The sequence below is a fragment of the Rhinolophus sinicus genome, chromosome 2 (assembly GCF_057876585.1).
Source record: "Rhinolophus sinicus isolate RSI-liver-muscle chromosome 2, RSI-T2T, whole genome shotgun sequence".
Lineage (NCBI taxonomy): Eukaryota > Metazoa > Chordata > Mammalia > Chiroptera > Rhinolophidae > Rhinolophus > Rhinolophus sinicus.
In genome coordinates, this window is record NC_142502.1 from 19,108,173 (window position 1) to 19,133,023 (window position 24,851).

At 38.5% G+C, this 24,851-nt stretch overlaps 1 protein-coding gene across 9 annotated transcripts in view; it reads right to left on the minus strand.

Annotated features, from left to right (window-relative positions):
* Window positions 1–24,851, minus strand: part of UTRN (utrophin) — a 463,108-nt gene that overhangs the window by 356,524 nt on the left and 81,733 nt on the right. For all 9 annotated transcript variants that reach the window (XM_088795414.1, XM_088795413.1, XM_088795412.1 and 6 more), the window contains one exon: window positions 12,276–12,337. In XM_088795414.1, coding sequence (XP_088651540.1) covers window positions 12,276–12,337 — 62 coding nt within the window. The remainder of the gene's footprint in view (window positions 1–12,275; window positions 12,338–24,851) is intronic.

The window sequence follows — 24,851 nt, forward strand, 5'->3', positions numbered from 1 at the left end:
CATCTCCACAGACTGCAATAACAAACAGATTTGCATGATACAGGAGACTCCTGCCAGAGGCAGAAATCCTTCCGGAGGCACAGCAAGGAGACACTTCTTGCACATGAAAGACTTCCTACCCGCTGTCAGTGAAAGTACAGGGGAGAAGTGGCCCTCGTCATCTGCTGCCTCTGACCTTTTCCCCTCTCTAAACCAACCAAACTACACTTCAGCAAAGCAGCCACCAAATAACCAGATTCCCTTTCAGGGAGAGCTGATCAACCCTGATCTTAGAGAGAAAAGACAAGAATATAGGTAAAGTTCGTGGGAGACACAAATAGGGCTATCTAAGCTCAGAAAGGATCGTCAGAAATACGGATGACAAGGGCAGCTAAGTAACGTCCGGGCAGCATTTAACTCTTTTCAAATCTATTACCCACTTTCCAAAAATAAATAAAGAGCATAAAACAGCAGCATATAAAACAAAGTGCAGGTAAACATTAGTCCATATTACAAATAATTCTGAATGTCCATCAATGACCTCACTGTAGACAGGAAACCTCTTACCTGCTGTATAACTTTGGGCAAGTTACTTGGCCTTTCTGTGTCTATTTGCTCATCTATTAAAAACTAAGATGACAAATGTTCAATAAATTGTTGATATCCTCATTCATGTCACAAGCATAACTGTTATAAAGGTGCCATAAAATGTCAACACTATCTGAAAAGATGGATAAAGCAAATAAGCACTACTTCCTCCCAGGACTGTAAAAGCAGCCTGTGAACCTGAGTACGTATTGGTGTCAATTCACAGAGAAAGACCTTCCCAGTCTTTCTCTTTTGAATTCACTAATATCGCAAGCCCTAGGGATACCTCCCATTCAAAAATAATGAACGTAATCATACAGGAGCACACTTAGGAACGCACCATGAGACAGGGCGTAATTCAGACTCACTGGATCATTCTTTAAACTCTCCCGCTGCTCAACGGTGAAGGAGGAGGCATTAATTAAGAGGAAGCATTCATTTTTCTGGATGAGACACGCTGTTCATTTCTCTCTGATCCATTCCATTCACTTCTTTACTGAACAACAAATTTGGAGAAAGGTTCCCTGTGGAGCACTCTGTCGAAACAGAGATGACCGAGACACACCCTGTCTTTCTAGAAGTCAATCGTCACTCACCCGAGGTAACCAATGACTTTATTTTCTTTGAAAACAAAAGCAAAAACCCTACAGTAACAACAATTCTCTCTTTATTCTGTTTCAAAATTTCAGATAAACATTGATGACAATCAGTAAGAAATATATTTCGTGTTGTATCCCCTTCTCCCAACACTCTCCCACCCCACCCCTAATGGAGGTGTTATTGGGGTGTACTCCTAGCTGGTACCTTCCACGTCCACCTTCGGGATGGCTGAAGAGAGGAAAACACAGCCAACCTGTGAATCTGCTCCCTGACAGACTGAAGGAAAGTACCTGGGCTCATACAAACCCAAAACTGTGGTTTAAAACTTACACAGAAAACACAGCGGCACCACATACACGGCCAATCACTACAAAATTCTACATATTCCTGACAAACACAATTTAAGAACGTCCCAGATATGAATGGAAAGAACCAGCCTATGCCAAAGAGCAAGTTCCACCTACAATTCGGGAGAGTAACACCTGGAGGTGTGGTGATTCGTGCTTTGAGCCCTGGAGCAGAGGTCAGAAAACTTATTTTGTACAGGTCCAGAGAGAACCTGGTATAGGCATTGCCGGCCAGGTGGGCTCTACTGAAATTACTCCTTGAAACTACTCTACCCTATTGTAATTTGAAAGCAGTCACAGACATTACATAAAGGAATACACTGATCAGAATGATTGCATTCCAGTAAAATTTATTTGTGGACTCTGAAATTTGAATTTCATGTAATGTCCACGTGCCACAAGGTATCATTCTTCTTTTGATTTCTTGCAACCATCTAAAAACACAAAAACCATTCTTAGCTCACGGGCCATACAAAACCAGAGTAGAAACGTGAAATGTTCTTTAACATAGTAATAGCAATCGCTCAGATGTTTTAAGAGATTTCGATGTGTTATTTGCATGTAGTGTTTGTTTTTTATAATAGTATTTTAATGTAAGGAAACAAACCTAGAAGTGACATGAGAAGTGAGGGGCACAACTGGGATCTGATACCACAAACCGGGCTCCAAATCCGTGTTCTCAAAGTCTGTGTATAACTGTTACTAAAATTATGAGGGCACAGGACTGCCACATACGGGGCAGGAAAGATCTAATCAGTTGGGTGGGGGTTGGGGAAGAAGAGAAGGGTTTATATTTAGCGATTTCACAAAAAGAGCAACAAGATATATGTACATCACATTTAAATCAACTCAAAATGAAGACTATTTTTTTCCAAAGCACTCAGTTTTAAAGCATATCTGGTGCTTTCGTATCACAGGCTCTGAACATGAGATCCACCCTGAGGAGCAGTCTGAAAATGTCAGAAGTCAACATTTAATAAAAATAAAAACTGAGTCATCCTGACAGTCAAGCTCTTATTTAGATTTTTAATTCTTTGTAAAGACGTATTTGTAGAGACTTCTCTGAGAGAGAGAATACAGTTTAATAATTCAATCAGACAAATATTGGGTGAATATCTCCTTTGTGACTGGCCTTGCAGAAATGCCAAATTCTGGCCTCCCTCCCCATTCACAAGAGAGGATTTCCATAGTTTTCCAATAAACACAAAGCAATACAAATGAACTTAGAGAGCAGATAAGCCTCAGGTTGCATGTAAACTTAAAAAAATTAAAAAGGCAATATGATATGAGTCCAGATGACAGATGCCCTGTATGTGGCAGTCCTGTGCCCTCATAATTTTAGTAGCAGTTATACACAGACTTTGAGAACACGGATTTGGAGCCCGGTTTGTGGTATCAGATCCCAGGTAACCGGCTTTGGTTGCCCCCTCCTCTCACCCCCTTTTTCCCTGTACTTCTTTGCACGCTCATAGCACCAGTTCTAACGCCACAATTTTGACAACAGGGATTCTCATTAATACCTGCAGCTGGAATACTGAAGCTCCTGGATTTAAGTGTCAGAGGACAGAAGTAAATATCATCACACTGCACGAGGAGCAGGTGGGATCTGTGGGGGGGTAGGAGCTGCAAATACATGTGACGTGTCCAAGTGATGGTCCAACAGAATGAAGGAAAGCTGATGGTCCCATCACACCTGCAGAATCGGCCAGCTCTCAAGGCTGAAAGCAACAGCCAGTGCTGAGTTCCAGCTAAGGGTGGCATGTGGGAATTCCAGCCCAGTGTCATTTGGACTTTCGGTATTTTTCAAAAGAAGCTGGGAATCTGAATTTATATGTGTAATCGCCTGATATATGTCACTTTCTAAAACATTGGGCCAGATACACAAATCATGTGTACAAGCATCCCAGATCATAGGGTGACTGATTAGCAATCTCTGCAGAAGGCACAACCACATATGGGTGAAGCATAAGATTAGTCAACAGTGAATCCTCTGAGGAATTGAGAAACACTGTGGAAAGGACACGTGCTCCCACGCGCACACATACACACACACACAAAACACCATCCCTTGGCTAGGGAATATAACTGAATGCAAAGTACCAGCAGAGTCATTATACTTGTTCATACCAAAAAACAAAGGAATCACGCCAGATTATTTCCCTGTCACTCAGTCCCCACTTCTCACTTCTACCTCAAAAACACATTCTCCCCACAGGCTGCATCCTCTCTCTAGTCTGATACTGTAATAGTCTTCCTCTTCCTCAATATTCCCAAAACATCATTATTTCCATCATAGGTCAAGTTTTTCAGCAACAATAGTAGTAGTAATAGAAAAATACCTATAAATGATTGAATAAGAAGGGAAAATTCAGGAAGTGCAGTTTGGAGTTCTTCAAAGGGCAAAGGGCTAATTCTTTGTACCGACAACAAACAAACCAGAGGTGAAGTTGGGGTTTGGATTTTCCATTTGGAAGACGGATCCGTGCCTCTCTGTGGTGTGCTGTGATGACACTGGGCAGTCAGGCTGACAAACGCCGTCCTTGCTTTCAAGGCACTCAGACTCCAAACACATGTAAACACAAGCAGGCCCAACCAAACATGTGAGCACATTCACAGAGACTCATGAACTAGCTTGGTTCTGCCAAATGTCTACCAAGTAACAGACACTGTACAGAGACAGAATCTGTGCAGTGAGTTACCTAATCCCATTATAAGGAATCAAGTTAGAACTGTGTATAATAAAGAGTGAAAAGATAAGTTTTTAAATGCTTTCACCACTAACATGTCTGATAACGGTATCTTACAAACAAATAATAAATGTGAGCCCTCTGACACTGTTCGGCTATTCTGATATTTATTTATGCCCTGCCTATTTTCAAAACAGGATTCAAGGTGGCCCATGCAATTCAGTTACTATCCCCACTATTTACAGTGTATGTGTATATATGTCATATACACATACACAAACATATATAGTATATATACCATAATGTATTTGCATTCTTTTCAGATTCATTTGATGCCCCCGATCAATTGAAAAATGATGCTCCAGCATCTGATAACATATTGTAAATTCTATAATCTCACTCTCTTTTATTTTCCTTTGAGTGATTTTTCTTTGCAACGGGTTGGTTATTTTAAAAATTCAAAAAGAAATGAGTAATTTAACTTAATATTTCTTTTAATATTTTTAGACTCAGAATCTTTAATTTATGAATCCCAAATCTCAGCACTGACACAAATGTAGCATCCTTCTTGGCTCTTGTGATTCTTCATTTTCTCAAAATCAATAATGCATCAGTGTGAGAACACAGTGTCCAATCCCATTTTGGTTGATTACAGTGCGTCTACTTATAAATATATATTTTTAAATATTTTACAACAACGAAATATTATACTTTTCTCTTGGTAGTAGAATTAAAAGTGGCGAAAGAAAAAAATTTCTTTTTTTATTTCTCTGTTACCTATATTTTTGTAATATGTATTATTGTGTAACTAAATAATGGATTTTTTAAAATGCTATCTCTAGTCAAGATGAAGTAAACTGATAAAATGAGGTTTATCACAGCTTTGAAGTGTGTAGTTTAAGCAATGAAATGAAGACTGTATCATCTTCAGCACAGACTTTGTGATTTAACCCCTTGGTGGAGGAACGAAGGCAGCCAGGCTGTTGACTGGAAGCACAATGAGTGCTACGAAATGCCCCAACAGGTCTGGAAGCCCTTGACCAGGCAAACCAGCAGGATGTGCTACAGTCACTGAAAGAACTAGTGCGTGCACAGCTCTCAGCCTTCCTCTTTAAGAATCATGGTTGTCACCAGAAGATCTTACAGCGAGCTGAACAACAGTCCATTTCGAAGCTGGCTTGGAAGGACGGAGGGAGAGACACACCCAAGAGAAACAGATGGCTCAGGGAGTCACACTAGCACCACAATACCCACAGAGCCAGGATTTACGCAGCGTTCATGTGGGAATCCAATCAATGAAAATTTACCTGAAAAATTACAATATACTATAAAACATAAGCTAAACCAAGTAATACCTTTCACGAGCATCAGAAGTCATACAGCAAGTAACACAGTTTTTGGTAAGTCAAGTCACTGAGATCACGCTGACCAAACTGGGGTGATCAGAAACCACATGTGGGGCTCCCACACCTGGCGGCCAGAGGCAGGGCCACGTGTATACTCCATGGGCAAACAACCAGGTAAGATCTGCACGCTGAAGAAAGCCAACTCCACACGCACAGCAGGCACGCGTGGAGGCAGACTCAGGAGACAGCGCAGCTCAACCCACATACACAACTGGCAAAGCAGTGGCAACGTCTGAAGAAGCAGTTCCTCAAAAGATGGTGAGGCCTCCACGGGACCAGAGCGAGGCCTTCTCATGGCCGTGATAATGATCATAGAAAGGTAAGTGACATTTTCTTGGTTTGATAGAGGAGGGGCAGCTGCCCTGCCCCTTCCTTCCCCTTAGGGTGTCTCCTTAAAAACATATGAGACCCAACTTTTTGGTCAGGAGTTAGATCAATTGTCTCTAATTTTCCAATGCAAAATAACAAAAACCTCAAACTTTCCTCAGGAATCTCTCAGGAGGTAGACAGGAGACCCCCCACAAGGTGCATCCATTTGTCTCTCCAAGAGGTAAGTACCCATTGCACTTTCTTCTACGTTATGGTATAGCTGCATGAAATTCTTTCAGACTTTCCAGTCTTTTACCAACTGCCTGCATGCACCCAATCTGTATATTCAACAATAAATTGTGTTTTCTCAGTGTTTTATAATGAATAGGGGATTTTTTGTTGACATAATTTTTTATTTCCCCAACAGGGAAAACAATGTGAACTCCCCCTGACCCTACCCTTCAGTCTGGCTCCCCTCATGTTTAGCGGACAGCTACCTGTAGCAATTGGAGCTAAAAGCTTTCTGGACCAGGTGCAGCTGAAAATGGGTGTCCTAGCTCTGCTTAATAGAAAGAGCTTCTTTCCCCGACAACTACCACCACTGCAACAATCCTCTCTTTATAGCTCACTGGCCTACCCATCCCTGCACCAATCAGGGCCCATCTCTGAAGGTGGAAATGCTGGAGTCACACAGCTGAATGGAAGAGCTCTGCTCACCCCTTTCTAGGTGGAGGGTGAAAAGTCGTTTCTCTCAGCAGATCGATCCCAAAGTTGATCTTCAATTACAAAGACTCAGCATATACTACCAAATGTGTTTAACAATGACAAATACTAATAGGCTCAGTCAAAATCATTTATTAAGTACTCACTCTGTACTTGGCACAGCATGTGAAATATTTTTTTTTTTTTTTACGTTAACCATAGTAGCCTGGTGAAAGTCATTTCGCAAGTATGTTTGGAACCAAAACAAACAAAAAAATCAAATTGAATGAAAATAAACAACAGGAAAAAAAACAACAAGCAAACTTACATAAGATAGCCAAAACCTATTTGGAACCTGTTTAGGAATATGGAATATATTTTACTGTATGCTTCTTAGAGGTACTGGTGAATAGACATAAACTCAAACTTCTTAAGGAACCACTTGAATGGTTATGGCCCCTAAAACAATTAGTTGAGTTGCCATACCCATAGTCACGAAAACAAATCAATGGTAGACCGAGTGTGCAAGTCTCAAGCTCAAATCTCTGCTAGAGATGCTGTTTATCATGACACAAGGGAGCTTGTACAATCTCTTTCACAGTGCTAAAGAGGCTTAGACACCTGTGAGATGCCTCTGTTGAACCCTCCTCTACAAATCTCCCTGTTCTTTCCCCACTTCTATTTTTGTGGCCATCAACTGCTAATATGAAAAGAAAAATGGGAAAACTATAGCACACTAAAAGCAATGTCCCACTGCCTCCAAAAGGAACACATTTGAATGGCTCTTCACCGTGAAATCTATAAAAAATTCTCCACAGATTTCCTCGTTTATGTTCTATCAATTGAAATTTCAGATATGCAATAGTAACTAAATGAAAACTTGGCTCACCTTTGTCTTCAAAAGGGGAGAAGCAGATATCTGCCCGAACTCAAGTTCAGCAATTTTAAGTTTGCATATTCTCTACCTAAACTTTAAGTGTTAAAATTTTTTTTGAGAATCGCTTCACAAAACTGATAAAAATGCTTCTGCAATTTGTATGTCTCAGCTCTGCCAGATGAGCAACTGTGAAAGCCAGCCAAAGAAAATGCAGGCTTAAAGTCAGAACACACTTCCCCACAGTGAAGCAAGAGGCCTTCGCTACCACCCTCAGGAGACCAGGCCACAAACAAACTAAAGGTTTCAAATCAGAGGGAACAGAACACTCACACTTTACCCACCAGGCAATGGAATAAACTGGGCTTCATGAGCCAATGCTTAATTTTTTTCCATTTCTGTTTTAAAATATATGTATATCACAGACCAGGCATACATATTCAGACTTATTCCCTGCAAGTACCAGACAGGGTTTTAATTTAGCATTTGTAAGTAATTATGATCTCCCATAACGTTTCACAATAATGCCTCGATATTTCTTAGCAATGTGACTCAAGTAATTATGATCTAGTGTGTTTTGTAGCTAGAGAAATAAAAACGAAATGACCTGAAAAAAATTGGCTAATAATTTGCCAGAGGTCATAAATAAATGAGCAGCATATCCAGGAAGAAGTGTTTAATTTCCTAACTGTTAGCTCCTTTAGATAATCTTCTCAGCTCTTCATAACTTTTCAAAATCTAGTACATTTTTCTACACTGTGTGACGTCTCACGATACCTAAACTCCAAAGCATTGTGTACCCTATGAGCTATTAACGAGCTCTTATAGCAGAAAGAACACGTATTTATAGTGAATGCTGTCTTAGCTATTGTATTTCTATATATAAAAATCAAAATGTGGTTTTACATCCATATTATTCAATATTCTTAAGCTCTTTACCAAATCCCTTAAGGAATGAGTTGTGCCGATTTAAGTTTGAAATCTCATTTTTCCCTACAGTAAATTTATACATGGTCCTATTTGAAAAATCCTATCCAGTAAACAAGAGAATCATACGTATTAAGTCCCAATGGTGAATTAACAATCTTTGCAGCACAACTCCAAGAAAACAGGTAAATATGGAAACTTTGCATAACTGGATTTGTTTGTTTGCTTTTGTGAATAAATGCAGTAAAAGCCCTGATGTATTCACATCCATGAAATAAAAGTTTATGCTATTTTGCTCTCAGTTCCACACTCCTATCTCTTTCCAATACAACCACTTCTAAATGGTTTATGGATATATATAACATTAGGCATTTAAATGTATGTTCCTATCATTGTCATTCATTTATTTATGAAGCCTATAAATACTCACTGGGTGCTTACTAAATGCTAGAAGTTGTGCCAGTAAACAAAATAGACAATTTCTGCACCCACGGAACATACCACTGTTTAGAAGAGGAGAGACAAATATTTTCAGATATGGTTATTTAAATTACAATTACGATAAGTGCATCCTAACACTTTATGAGTACAGAGCATACCTACCTTACTCTGGGAGCTCAGAAAAGGTGTCCTTGGAGAAGTGACATACAAGCTCAGGCACGAAGGAAGAGTAGGAGTTGGCCAGAAAAAGATGGAGGAAGGTGCGTGTGTGTAAAAGCCATGGGAAGACCCATCGGGGAAGGGGACATAGACAATGTGGCCAGAGCGTAATTAGGGGGTGAGGTATAATAAAATGAAATCAGGAGTAAATCGGGGGTGGCGGTAACTATTTAGGGCTTTAAAAGCCAACTAATAACAGTGGGCAGCTATTGAAAGATTTTACTGAAAGGAGGTATTTCGGCTTAAGGAGGTATTTACACTCGAAGATCAGTCCAGCTACTCTATAGAAAGTGGAAGGAAGGAGATAAATAAGGTGAAGAAAGGAAGGAAGAGCCAGTTAGCAGATGACCATGGTCAGGGATCATTTTCAAAAAAGGTAGTCATGAATCTCCTACAAATATAATATTAACATGTGTCAAAGACTTCCACTTACTAATTAATGAGGTAACCACTAGGTTACAACTGGTTCATGGGAGAATTCCAAAAGTCACATGTTTACATGCAATAAAGGAAAGCTAAAACACATTTACAATGGATGCCAAAACAGGTCTATCCAAGGGTAATAATCAACTGACTTCCAAACTACTTTTCATTTTTATGATTAAGTATCATCTGCGTTGTTATCTGTGCCCACAGCTCAGAGTTGTAGAGCAGCTCAAAGATAATGGAAGGCAGATAACCCAGATGGATGTGCTGGCAGGACTCCCACTAATCTTTCCTGCTCATCTTAAAGTCTTTCACCATTTTTCCTAACTCAGATAACAATGACTTGGCAAAAGGAGGTGGTAAAGATGGGTAGAAATGGACAATGTTGAATCCATATGGTACTGGAATCAACAAGACTTGGTGTTTGAGACTTTGGCTGGGAAGGGGGCCACAAAGGAAATATCCAGGGAAGGAATTTAAAACAAATTCCTAAGTGGCAGAGATGCCATCAGGGTCTGTTTGGATTTCTCAGCACAGGGGCACTATTTCTCTATAGAGGGACCCACATTACAGGGAAGCAGCAGACTCAGTCAATTATTCTATTTTAAACTCCACCATGATATACCAAAGGACACAGAGAAAATAGAAATGACATAAAATGCCTTCCCTTCAACAGGATTTTTTTTCTTGTGCTAGTCTCTAGATTACCTAGTGACACTATACCCAAACATAACCTTACGCCAGATCATGGGGAGTTAAACTGTGTAAGGAGTCTAGGGAAATCTCCCAGTCTAGAATGTTTTCCCTTTCCTGGCCACCAGTACGGAAGCAGTCTGACTTATGGTCCTAAGACAGCCAGAGAAAAGAAAAACATATGGATGAAGCTTAGTGTCACTGCCATTAGCCCTCCATCTCATTATATGTAAGTACTCATAACTTATTTGACAAACCTATTCTAGACACATACAGGCTCCTTCTTGACTTGGATTTTTTTACTAGAAGTTATCTAAAAGGAAATATTTCCAGGGTCAGCTCTACTTTTATACTATTTCTCAAAAAAAAAACACAAGCTTTCAGCTTCGTCAGTTTACATAACTGCAGCTGCTACTAAAAATTATAACATTACCTTGTCTTTTCATTGTCTTGGCATAATTACAAACTTCCTGGGGCAAATAATTTACATGGAACTTATTTAGTATTATAAAATAGTATGACATTTAGTATTATAAAATAATACCAGGATGCCAAAAAAATGTATACAAGTGGACGCTTTGGTCAACGTTGCTCAAGCATTAGTTTGCTGTAATCAGAAGTGTCGGGACGCTGATAGCAACCACTTTGAGCACCTCTTGTAATCGCAGAAGTCAAATGTGACTTGTATTCATCTTTCGTTATCTGTATATATTGAGTATTACAATTTTAATACAGTTTTCCTTCCTTAAAATGTGTATACATTTTTTTGGCACTTACTGTATATACATGATAAATGTACAAATTTAAATATCAAATTCATGAAGTAAATTATTCTGGTACTTCTGGAAATCCAAAGCACCCAGATTTTACCTGTGCCTCTAGAACAAAATTAATTTATCAAAAAATTGCTATGTCTACTTTGGAATATTCCTACACAGAAAACCACCAGTTATGCAAGCACTCCTTTATTCTTGACCTTTCTGTCAAAGTCAGACAGTTTTCACATTCCTTACATTCTCAGAGACAAGATAAAATATTCCTCAACAAAAACTTGCAAACCTAAAAACATACTGCAATCAAATGAACAACTGAAAACATTGGGAGGTGGAGCAATTTTCACACTGCACTGTTACTCAAAGTAATCCTAAAACATTCTCATTTGGTTTCAAAGAAATACCAATGCTTACTTTCTTGACCTTTGCAACTTTCTCAAATAGAAAATTTTGAAAAATAATTACTAATTAAAATAGCTTTCATACTTTTAAAATACCATAATGGTGTTTCTCAGAGAAACGTTTATTTTTCGTCTTGCTCTATAGTGTCATCCTATAATCCATTAACCTGAAAATTCTCCTCCCATCTCAGACTTATAGGACAAAATCCCAGTAGCCTCTGGATGACCTAGTAACACCATAAAGGAACCAGTAAGGTTACTGGTTCAATAACCAATGGATAATTGTATTAGAACAAGTTTGAAAATAGCACTGCCAATTCCACTCTTCAGCCTGCTCTGCCTCTAAAAAAAATATATCGATCAAAACATTGACTATGACCCAAGTAGTTAGAAATGCTGGGAAAGAACAGATCTTTGGGGAAAGAAGTGAGGAGGTTCACAAGAAAAGAACCACAGGGCAAATAAACCTCATTAGCCACATCCATAAGTATGAAAAATCCCTAAAATTTCTGCATAGGGTTAAATGGCTGCCTGAATAATAACAATTTGATTTTAACCAGGCAAAAGAAATCACTATCTTTTCAGCTAAGTGAACAAAAAATTTTCCCAATGATATATTCATTTCCTAAATGTTCCCAGGATTCACAGAGTCAAAAAGCAGAACATTTTTGGCTTGATATCCAGAGAATGCCAGGTAAAAATAAAGAGCTGTTTACACCATGAATGCATTTACATCAGAATGTCCACATCAACCTATTTTAGAAGAGTATGAAGGAAGAATAAATGTAACTGTATATTTCTGTTAGATCACATTCCATGGGAAAAGTTCACTGCACTTTCAACCAAACTCCATCAAACAGAATAAGGCATTTCAATCATAAAATTTTTGAAAGTCTCCGTTACCTTTGAAAAGCGAGCATTTATCCATTTGGTAAAAGTTTTCTTCTGCACGTCATTGTGTTCATCTGTGAAGGGAAAAAGGAGAGAGAAAAGTATGAGCTATTGTACCTTTAGTAAGGGTGCTAAATAAGATCATCTCCATCCTGGACAATTTTAAATAGCGCTGTTAGTAGAGTTCATGAGACGCAATGATCCACAGCTAAGGAAGGACGTGATGGCTGACGGGTCAGCATGTGGAGCCCGAGAAAGCCGGTAGCAATCGGAGTCTCAGGCACCTTGCCCAAGGGAGCTGGCTCTTCACCCTAAGCGATGACACACGGCCACCAGCCATTAAATCCACCGTTGTGGGATAGAACCAGGACCTCACTTGTGAACTACTATATGCAATACAGAGTCACATTTTGTTGAAGTAAAATTTCAGCATGATAAAAATGTTTGCATGTTAATCAAAAAATTCATGTTTCCCTCCTTTTCATACAAGTCCTACACCTCCCAGGAAAAAACTAGTATAAGGTTTAGGGTAAGTATAATATAAGGTTCATAGTCAATTAACCTGTTTTCCTGTAGTAAAACTCACTTGGCAAGGTTTTAATGATCTTATTCTATAAAAACAACCTACACATTTTGCAAATAGAGAAATCGGTCATTTTTTTTAAAAAATGATCAACTTTGGTTTCGATTACAAATTCATTTTCCAAGGCACAACAAACGAAAGTTGACTTTAAAACACTAAAGCATCCTGAACTTCTTGAAGATGGGCAGTTATTCAGTTGGTTATAAGGAGACTGGGTGGTATACCTAAGAGAGCAAGGGGCTTTCAAAGCACACAGACCACATCGCAAACTACTTATCCTGTGGCCTTGGTAAGTCGTCCTAACATCTCCGAGTTCTCATCTGTAAAATGCGGATGAATAGCACCCAGCTTGTAAGGGCACAGTGAGGATTAGTGAACATAAACAGAAAACACTCGGCAAAGAGCTGGTATTCAGTTCTGTTGTTCTTGGTCTTGCTATAATTATTATAATATACGTGTAAACAAGGCCAATAAACATCAATTTTACCCTTTCTTTTACTTCTAATCATATCCGTTTCAACTGCTTTCCAATTCTCTGTTACAGCCAGCAAGACGCGTTGGCTTAAATCCTACAAAGCAGCATGTTAGCAATCTCTAAGTAGTTCTGAAAGCTGCCTAAGGAGGGTTTGGAAGAGTGCAGAAAGCTGTGGTTTTGTGTAGCTATATAACCTGCTCGTTCCACTACCATCCACACTGCCAGGCTGCCTCCCACATGACAACAGGAACAAATAACAGAGAAGGCCCTGCCCTGCATGTGTCAGTCTGAAGGGGCTTCCTTCCACACAGACCTCATTCATCTCTAACAGCAGAATTGGAAGTTCACCCCCTACTTCACCACGTCTGTGGTATCTTTGGTGCTTACTCTCTGCTGGAAGGAGAGTTTGTCATTAAAAGGCCCTTCCTGGAATAAATATAGCAGCAGCTTCAGAAAAGAGTACACTTCAACAGATCCATAGAGGTAATTGGAGATTGACGCCAAGACACAAAGGGGGCAATTGGATGAAAAACAAAACTGCTCTCTAAGAAACTTCTTGATGTTAATTGTGCTGACAGGAGGCCTTCCTTCCAGAAAGGACAAGGTAGTCAGCATCAGCCCCGCTTTCAGGCTTTCTGCTATCTGATCAGTGCCACATATAACACATTTATTAACCAAGAGAACTTGCTTACACACTTTGAATGTCCCAACCTTGACCATCACACCCAAGAAGGACAAACCTGAGATTATATACAGAACATAAGGCAGCCAGACACCAACCTGAAGAGGCACTACACCAGCCCCACCAATATGGATTCCGTATTAAATATTTGTGTTTGGAGCACTTGGAAAATGTAATTATTTGTCCCACTACCTGACAAGCATTTATTTTTATAAATTTTGCCATATCTATGATTCTTTAATGCTATGAACAAAATATATACATAATGCCCATAAATTCTCTAAATTTCTAATCTTCATACAACTTAAGAATGCTTGATCATAAAAATGGGGAAATTTGTAAGGGATAAATATTACTTTTTTTTTTCTTAACCTCTTTTCTAGGCATTTTGCCTTCTTATTTTCAAAAACATATTAAATTATCTAATACTATACAGGTTCCCCTCCAGGTATAGAGTAGACAAAGATATTAGTGCCTGTCACCTTATCAAATGATAAATAAGGCCTTTCAATTTTATCACATGTAGGCCGGCCCGGTGGCTCAAGCGGTTGGAGCTCCATGCTCCTAACGCCAAAGGCTGCCAGTTCAATTCCCACATGGGCCATTGGGCTCTCAACCACAAGGTTGCCAGTTTCACTCCTTGACTCCTGCAAGGGATGGTGCGCTCTGCCTCCTGCAACTATGATTGAACACGGCACCTTAAGCTGAGCTGCCGCTGAGCTCCCGGATGGCTCAGTTGGTTGGAGCACGTCCTCTCAACCATAACATTACTGGTTCGATGCCCGCTAGGGATGGTGGGCTGTGCCCCCTGCAACTAACAACAGCAATTGGACCTGGAGCTGAGCTGAGCCCTCCACAACTATAATTGAAAGGACAACAACTTGACTTGGAAAAAATCCTGGACGTACACATTGTTCCCCAATAAAGTCCTGTTCCCCTTCCCCAATAAAAAATCTTAAAAAAAAATGTTTTATCACATATAGAGTGAAATCAAATTTTAAAAATAGATTACTACCATACAGAGATGTTTGTAAAAAAATTAATAAGGTCTTTGATCTTTGGGTCTAATCAAAGTCTGAATATGAACCTAAGTAATTGACATGAAATAAAGTATTTGTAAAATATAAATTATTGAACACAAACATTTCAAAAATACTTCAGAATTTATATAAAACTCTATATTCACTTTCATGATACAGCTAAAGAGGAAAAAAAGAAGTTTCATATTTCAATAAGCCTTTGTTCAAGCGTATACACACACACACACACACACACACACTCACCCCTTATTTCCTACCAGATAGGAATTCAGTTAAATAGGAATTTGCCTGCAGCTTTTCAATTATGAGATTAAAAATATAACAAATTTGGAACACACACTAGTATAGAACCGCCTTCCACACCACAACAATTAAAGTGTCAAACTTAGCCCAGGTCTCCGTATCAGAGAGGTAAAAATATGCTGCCAAAGTGGTAGCAAGACAACTAAAAATCTAAGTCATGCCATTCTGATCAATCATTTTGCCTCCCCAGAAATTACTACAGAATTTCAAGTCTCAAATTTGCTCGACTCTCCATTATCAAGCCGTTAATTATTTTAATTTCTCCAAAACAAAAATGTGTGTGCAGACAACACAAACTTACACATAGCTATTTATATATGTATTAAATGAATGAGTCTAATTTATGCTCTAAATATATTCTTTCAGGTTTCCAAACAAGTGTGTTTTGTGGTTGTTGTTGTTTTTTAATTTGGATTTTAGAAAAACATTTCGTTTTGAAAGCCCTTCCTGGCTTAGTAAATCTTACCCATTATCGACCTTTCTCCATTATGGGGACAAACATGAGACTGAATTAGGAGAAGAAAAATGTGTTAAATCCCTTAAGGCTTTTACAAATTCTTCCTCTAAATATTTTGCTCTTCTTAAAATGCTTTTGACATGCTCATGCAGATCCAAGGGCCTTGGTGGCTGCCTCGCCTGGAATTTTATTTCTGTGATGGGTAAAAGAAATGAAGCAAGAAACATCAGCCAATCTGCCTGATAAATCTTCAAGAGAACTAGTTTGAAAGTTTTTTCACTTCACCAGCTCAAAGGCATATCAAAAATTCCTTTAGCAGAACTTAGCAACAAACCTCAATTTAAATTTTAAACTGGAAATATGGCAGAGAATTAGCAGTTGTTTGCCCTATGGAAACACACAGGTCTCAGGAACACGTGCACCACTATTAAAACTCAACCATTAGAGAGAAAGCAGGACCCTCTAACATTTTCAAAGCAACTGAAGAGTGCCCAATTCACTAGCGATACCCTGAGTTCCATAAAATGCAGCTATTCAGAAAAGAAGTCCCTAGGCTTTAGGTCAAAAAAGAAATGTCCTGTTGGATGATTTCACAAACTTGGACTGATTTTAAAATTGAAGCCTCTTTCACGAAATTTAATACAACTTAGAACGTCAGTTGCTCATTAGCAAAAGAGACGATTTTGGAAGCAATGAAAGCATTTCAGACCATACTCCCACCTCTTTTTCTAAGTACTGTTTGAAACAACCCCAAAATAAATCTACTACTAAAGCTTGGACATGTCATTCTCCTGTCTTATTTTCTCAGTCCCAATTTTTTTGGTCTCTAAAAAACACCAATTCATTTATTCAAACAATATGTATTAAAATATCATCCAGAAACAAAAATATTATGTAATGATTTGTAAAGTACTATAAATATATAGGCAATGAAGCAGAGACAAGAGGAAGCAGATGATTAGCAAGCAGAGTACTTAAACTCCGGAGTTCGTTTCAAAATCTGACATCCTCAGAGGACCTGAGGGAAAACATAAAAACTGAAAATGTGCTTTGCAAAACTGTCAAAACTACTTACGTGTATAAGACATTGAGACAATTAACATGTCAAACGACATGTTTGTAAGTTTATCGCATTTATACTTTGAAGTTATTCAAGCTAAAAACTGCATTTAAAATAGACGTTTGCTTCACTCTGGACAAAACAAGTTGATGGTCTCTCTGGGAGGCATGGAGATGGATGGAGTGAGAAAGAAGAGGAAACAACTACACTTTTCAAATGAGAAGCTGAGACCCAGGGACAAAAGTTACATGAATCACCCCGGTACCCAACAACAAGTAGTAGAGTCACAAACGAAACCTAGTTAGCATGACCCATCCACTCTGCACCAAAACTCATTAAAATGATGGAGCCCCATCTTAACTGAATACAGAATTCGCATCATTTTCATCACTGGAGGACAATGTATGTTCCGGCTGAGCACCAACCCAATCCACCCAAACCGCCCACCTTACTATCACAGATTCACAGTGTTATAAGAGCACCTGATCCAACCCCACCCTGAGACCAGAACTGTCAGAAGCTTATCCCATGCTATGCAGTTAGTTGGCTCTACAAATCCAGTCAGGAGCCAGGTCTCCTTACCTAATACTCCTCTTGCTCTCAACATTACCTTTTTTTCTAATCTCTATATTCAGATATGAGTCACAAACCATATAATTCAGCCATTTAAAGTTTGTAATTCAGTGGTTTTTGGTATATTACATTATTAATTTTTTAAATTGTGGTAAAATACATATAACATAAAAGTTGCCACTATATCAAAATGCATGATTCAGTGGCGTTAATGACACCCACAGTGTTGTGCAACCATTGCCACTATCTAGTTCCCAAACTTTTTCATACACGTAAATAGAAACTCTGTAAGGGCCTTCCCTCAGGCCTTGGTAACCTCTAATCTTTCTCGCTGTGTATTTGCCTCTTCTAGATTTTTCACAGAAGTGGAATCACAAAATATCTGTCCTGCCCTGTCTGGCTTATTTCACTTAGCATAGTGTTTTCAAGGTCCAACCATGCTGCTGCAAGTGTCTGAATCTCATTCCTTTTTAAGGCTGAATAATAATAGTTTGTTGCATGTAGATGCCACATTATATTTATTCATTCATCTGTTGGTGGACACTTGGGTTGTTTCTACCTTTTGGCTATTGTGAATAAGGCTACAAAGAAAACTGGCATATTGGTATCTGTTTAAGTCCCTTAAGTGGCTTTCAGTTCCTTTGCATAAACTATACCTAGGAGTGGAACAGCTGGATCGTATGGTAATTCTGTGTTTAGATTTTTGAGGAACTGCCAAACTGTTTTCCATGACAGATGCACCATTTTGCACTCCTACCAGCAATTGTACATGGGTTTCAATTTCTCCACATCCTCACTAACACTTATTTTCCTCTTTTTATTATTATAGCCATCCTCGTAAGTGCGCAATGGTATGTTGTGGTTTGGATTTGCATTTCTCTAATGAGTAATGATGCTGACCATAAGATTGCGTTCTGAAAATGCAAAAACTCCAACTTTGAGATATCCTGAAGACTTTCTGAAAAGCCCAAGTTCAATAGCATGATACCCCAAGTAGCTGAGGTGCAGAGATAGCTCTTTTGCATTTAATCCACACGATACTGCGAAATGATTAATCTACTTCCGAAGATTTATTTTCAGAATTAAATATATCTATTAATTCTTGACCATCTTCTAATTTTAGAGTTTACTTATCTCTTACTTACTTTTTCCCTGAGGAGCTCCTCAAGTTTTTTAAACAAAGGCATAGGAAGACAAGTGAAAATGTGTTCCTACTTTCACTTTCTAGAGCTGCTAAACTTAACCTGAAGAAGCTCTGGGAGATTTATAGGAATCTGGCCTTGTTTGAAACCTTCTCTCCAGAAATATCCCTTGGAAAACTCTTAACACCTTTGACATCAACCATAGTATGTGTTTTGCAAATGCAAAAAAATAAGGACTCAATTTATGGGAAAAGAAATTGTACATTTTACATACAAACACTTCACTTTGGATCTTGGTCCTGGGAACGAAAGAGTTTTATGAAAATCACTTGAAATGTCACAGGACAAGGAGAGGTTATTTAGGAGTTGCTGAATGAGTCATAAGGATGATGAATCACTGTCATGGAAAGCCAATAGAAAGTATTTTTTATTTATTGACAAGAGTTAGTTATTTTTAAAATTTCTGTAAAATTTGATTCCTCATTTTATTCCTATTAAAGATCTATTGTGTTCTACAAACTGTCTACAGAAGTCTCAAAAAAGAGTGACTGTTTCATATACATATATCTCTAGATGTATGAAAATTCATGTAAATTTGCATGAATTTTCATGGGAGTGGAGAAAAAAATTTTCTGACTGTAAAAAACATTCCAGTGACCTGACTTCAGACTTTGTCATGACAAGTTCTAATTTCCAAAATAGGAAAAAACAACATGTCTTTTCAAGACTGCTAAACATTCAGTGTTTTTCTGATTTTAATTACTTTATTATTTTCCCCATATTATGAGGAATCCAAGAGATTCTTTTAGAGTCCTCATAAGCCCATATGATAAAACAATAAAATAACCAAGAAATAGTAATTCTCAAACTAAAAATTTTATAGAAAAAGACGACACTTTCAGTACTCACATAGCTCCCTGCACTCCTACGTAGGAATGCTATTATTGTCTATAGAGCTGGTGTAGAAAACCTTTACCTGTGTACAGTATGTCTTCTAAATCACGACTTTGGGTCGTCACATTCAGAGATATATATAGCTGTAGATATGAGATATATATACATACATATATTTATTAATCAGTGAATGAGCTTTGTAGATGCCAATGATAACCTTCCAAAGCCAACAACTCCAGTGCATTAAAAGGCGTGGCAATAGGGTTTGGTTTCCCTCCTTTGAACTACTTCCGTTGTGTCAGGGCCCATATAAATACCTTGGGACAGAGGGAGACCCATACAACAACAACCCATATAAGCATGAGTGCTGTCTTTCAATTGAGCTAAGCAGAAAGTCCCCAGGTCGCCGCAAAGAGCAATGTGACCTCAAAGAACTTGAGAATTAAAAAAAAAAAAAAAAAAAACATATTCCAAGATTCTAGACCCTTGCAAAAGTCTAGACAACCGGAGAGGATGAACATTCCTGCAAACAGAGCTACCAGGCTTCTTACAACACCCCAACATTTGGAGGGTCACGGGGGCTGGGACTCTTCCCTTCTTTCTCTCCTCTTCATCTTCAGTACCCACCTCTTTCTTCTGCCCGCCTCGCTTCTTTGAACATCCAAACCTTCCTCCATCCTGCCTCCCTGAATATTCTTTTACAATGCCCATCGCTGGACCTGCCTTGGCCTGGGTCATCATTCTGCAATGCTCAGCCATAGGGCCTGCCTTCCTCCTGCCTGCGTGGGTCCTGGCTCCCCTGCAACAATCCAAGTGCCAAGTGAGTCTGTTTCTTCTATTTCTTTTATGGCATATCTTTTTGCATCTTTTCTCTCTCTTCTTGAAATCTCCTGTGAGACGTCTATCGTATATTCATATGTTAAAAGATTTCAACATACAAAGGGTAATGTTATGTTTCTGTTAGTTTAAGTCAGAGGCTTCAAACATTGTGTGTTCCTGAACCTCTAAAAGAATTCCCATGCACATTTTTAAGTTAACAACTAATATTTGTGGTGAATTTAAACAGGTAAGAAAATGTAATTTCCAGCATACTGTTAAGGAGTTGCAAATTTAGCTCATTCAATTAATAGAAAACGTCTCCTCTAGTACCCTAATTGGCAAAACTAGTCCTCACTGTCAAACTAATCAGCTAAATCACACTTAATTTCTGACAAGGGAAGTATGACTTTAGTTTTCTATTTAAAAACCACATTCATATGTATCTCCCGGGCAACAGCTCACATCAGAATTCTCATTCTAAAATGGATGGATAAAGATGGCGGGCACAAAGCCTTGTCCCAGATGCAATTAGGCACTGACCATTTTAATAATTTTTAAGGGAGTGTTATTATTGGCTTTGCATTCTTAAATTGTCCCCTAATTTGGTGCCTCACCACAATGTAACTCAGTAAGATTTGGGGAGGGAGAAAGGTGTTTCTTTCTTTTGTAAAGTGGAGGAAGGGAATCCTGAAAGGAATGATGGGAAAGGAGAAGGCAGGTACCTAAGAGGCTTCCTCAGATCCTTAACTACTGGAAAAGCTGGTCCCAGGGCGACACACATATTCCTGTGTGCAAACCGCTCTAGAGGCTCGCAGTTGTCCCAATCCAGGGTAACACTCCAAAGAAAATTGTGAGCTGCAATTTAATGAGAAAGGCTAAACTCTAGAGGTGGCCACTAGAAAGGCACCAGCTATCTTTGTTACCATTAACACCAGAGACTTTGCTAATTAATTTAATGAATGTGATAAATGTGTTTTTACTGTAGCTTGAGAATTGGCAAAACTAGAACATTAGAAACATTCTCCCACTGGTGAATTTAATGTTATTTAGTGAACGTGAATTGGCCAAAATATTTTATTGACATCTCCCACCCCTGATTAAACAGAATAAAAATCTAGCAAGTGTAGGGAGGCTAGAACCTCAAGGCCCTGTGTTCAGCCATTGGCTAGGATGATTCTAGTCACGCGGTGCTGGCTAAATCCTGTAACTAAGTCCTCTCTCTACAACATCCTTGTCCAATAGAAATACAATGTGAGCCGTATACATGATTTTCAAATTTCTAGTAGCTACATGAAAAAAGAGGTAAAATTAATTTTAGTAATATGCTATTTAACCCAATATATCCAAAATATTATCATTGCAGCATATACTCAATATTTCAAAAACTACTGATATTTGACATTCTCTTTTTCTTACTAAGTCTTTGAAATCCAGTGTGTGTTTCACGTTTACAACACATCTCAACTCAGAGAACGTACAGTTCAGGGGCTCAGTAGCCATAGCCCTGCATTGCCCAGCACTAAAATATTGCTGCAGTTACTTGAACTAAAACGTCCTGTTCTGCAAAAGGACAGAGAGCTGCAGCTTACCAAGCTTACGAAATGGATTGCGTGAACTCTGTTGAACCTGCTTGCTAATAATGATCGTTCAACGAATGCCAATGTGCCTGGCAGATCTGCTCTGAAGCTTGCCTCTGTTATAACCCTGACAGTGGGACAATGGGTATCCCCCACACCCAACTTTTAAGCACTGGGAATTAACATTACTGAGCAAAAAGAAAGCAAAAATTAACAATTGTGCACGACCAAATTGGTTGAAATCATTTTGTAAGACTTCTAGTCCAATAAATAGACACAATAAGAATTGGAAATATTTTCAACCCTTTGTTATATTCATCACTTAAAGTTCTATACGTCCTATTCATTTAATGAAAATTAGTTGTTCAATCTATTATGTGGAAAACACTGTACAAAGAAAAAAAGAGTACCATTTAGGGAGCACCAGATCATATTTTACTGGACACCTCCTATGTCTGTCCAAAAAGAGATCCAGGTGCTGCTTTCAAGAAGCTATGGGGTGAAGGGTGAGATAAGTATATAGATAATTGTAACTTACGTATTAGGTACAAATACCTTCATAAATTCATAGGAAAAGTATTTCTTCTTGATGGGGGTGAAGAGGAGATCAGAGAAAGAGTCAAGGAATAAGTCGCATTTGATTTAGGCCTTGCATTGATATGTTTGAGGCATGTACAAAAGGTTGGAAAGGGCATCTGCGGAACAGAGAACAGCAGACGCCAAGTTTAAAAGGCATGAAAGGGCAGGACACACAGACAAAATTGAGTAGTTTTTCTGGCTGGATGGCTTTTGGAACAGAGCAGCAATGCCACTGAATTTTGGAAATAGGCTGCAGCTAGATTGCAGAGGGTTTTGAATATCAAGCTAAGGGTTTAACAAAGCAAGCAATGTGGGCCACTGATTTTTTTTCTGAGCAAAGGAGTGATGCGATCGTAAGTGTGCTGTAGATGAGTTTAATATGAAAATTGGGTTAGTAGCGAGAGAGACTGGGAGAAAGGAAGCTATTTTGAGGCTTCGTATTATAACGGCCCACGCTAGACATCTGAAAGCCGTAAGTAGTAGAGTAGCAGTGAGATTAGAAAGGAATAGATGGATGCATGAGGTAGTGACCTATGGAGGTAAGGTTGACGGAACCTGACTACCAAAATATTGTACGGGTAATGAAGGAGAGAGAGAAGTCAAAAAACTTCCCAGGCTTTGGGGTAACTTGAAGGATGGTAGTGCCTCTCCATTTGGGGAAAAAAAAGAAAAAAGGCACAGGAGAGGAGACAGTTCTTCTTTGTCCCTAATGAGTTAAATATTAGCATGATATTCAGGTGAAGATATGCGTATCAAGCAAGTCCATGAAAACGCAAGACTAGATCAGACAGGAGACGGTCTTCACATAAGAGACACTATCTCAAAAGCTCAGAAGCTCACCTTTTCAAAGGAAAGGCATATTCAACAGTGTTAAAGCAAGCAACGGGAGAAGTCGGGGAAATGAGGCCTGAAAAAAGATAAGTGAATTTGACCGCTAAAAACCAGCTGGCATACGATGTGGTGAGGAACAGAGAAGCTGGGTTTAGGGCTGGCAGACATGTGAATTATTATAAGTTTTCCTGGAGCAATATGACAATATTTCAAACAAAAATATTTTTACATTATATAAGCACTGACTCAGAAATTCTGGAAATGTATCTTAAGGAAATACTTAGACACACAAATATTTAGATAAATTTAAAAGGATGTTCTTCAAAGTACTCTCCATAATTGGAAGAAACCGTAAACAATTGGAATGTCCATTCATGGAGATTGTTTAAATGTATATTTTCATGCATAAATACAGCCCTTAAAAATGACACTATAAGGAAGACTATTTAAAGAAAAAATAGGAGGATTTTCACAACATATTAAGGAATAAAAGAGTTGGTCATTAAAGACTCTATACAGTGTTTCATTTATATATTGCATGCATATATGATTAGAAAGACAAGAATCAAAATATTAGCACTGTTTATTTCTAAGAAGACCTAGAGAGATTCTTATATTCTATTTTTACTAGCTATACATGCTAATTTTTATAATAAATATATAATACTTCTGTGTTGTTTTTTTAAAGCACCCATCCTGCAAAAGGTGTGTTTTTCTCCACTTGAATGTAGGCAAGTAGGAAGGGAAAAGAATTTGGCGGCTAAAAAATAAATGGGGCTGAGAGAAGGTCTGTCTGTCTGCTTTGGAGGGGGATGGCAAGAATAAGAGAGACTTCTGCATATCTGTAATTACACGTAGACAGGAAGGATCTAGGAAGGAGGGAGGGACTTCGGATGCCAACACTCAATACACAAACAGGGCTCTCTTAAATAAGGAGCCAAACCCCACAGGATGGGGGAGAGAAATATATCAGGAGCCACCTTCCTCAGCTAGATGCAGTTAAGGTCACATAGTTCTAAAAATGAAACCCTCCAGGTTAAGTTGCTTTTACTTATATCCACCTCTCCAGTCATTTTTCTACTTCAGTCTGAAGAGGTCATTAGCCAGATGTAAAATAACAGTGCCCTCTCTTCCCATCTTCTAGCCTATTCACTATGGAAACACTGTTGAAGACAGAGTTGCATCATTCAAAATACACCTTCTGCAGTAAGTTCAAGGATTTCTAGGTAAAATGGTCAGGGTAGTGATCAGTTGTTAAAATAAAAATACAGAAAATAGAAGATTAATGCAAACAAAAAATGTTACTACCGATCATGCCGAACTACCTAGACTTTCTCAAGGCCCTAACATTTCACTCACTTTCGTAGAAAGAACATACACCTGGGGGCAAAATAAGGAGTCTCCGTTCTTTGTTCACATATTTTAATGAAATTCCACCTGCTATAAATATAAATTTCAAAATAAGAAAAACTGAATATGTTAGAAGTACTTTTTAAATTTTTTCTATCTTAGAGTTAAAATGGTGAGCCATGACAAGTTAAAACAAAGATGTGAGATAATTTTCAAAAGAGAG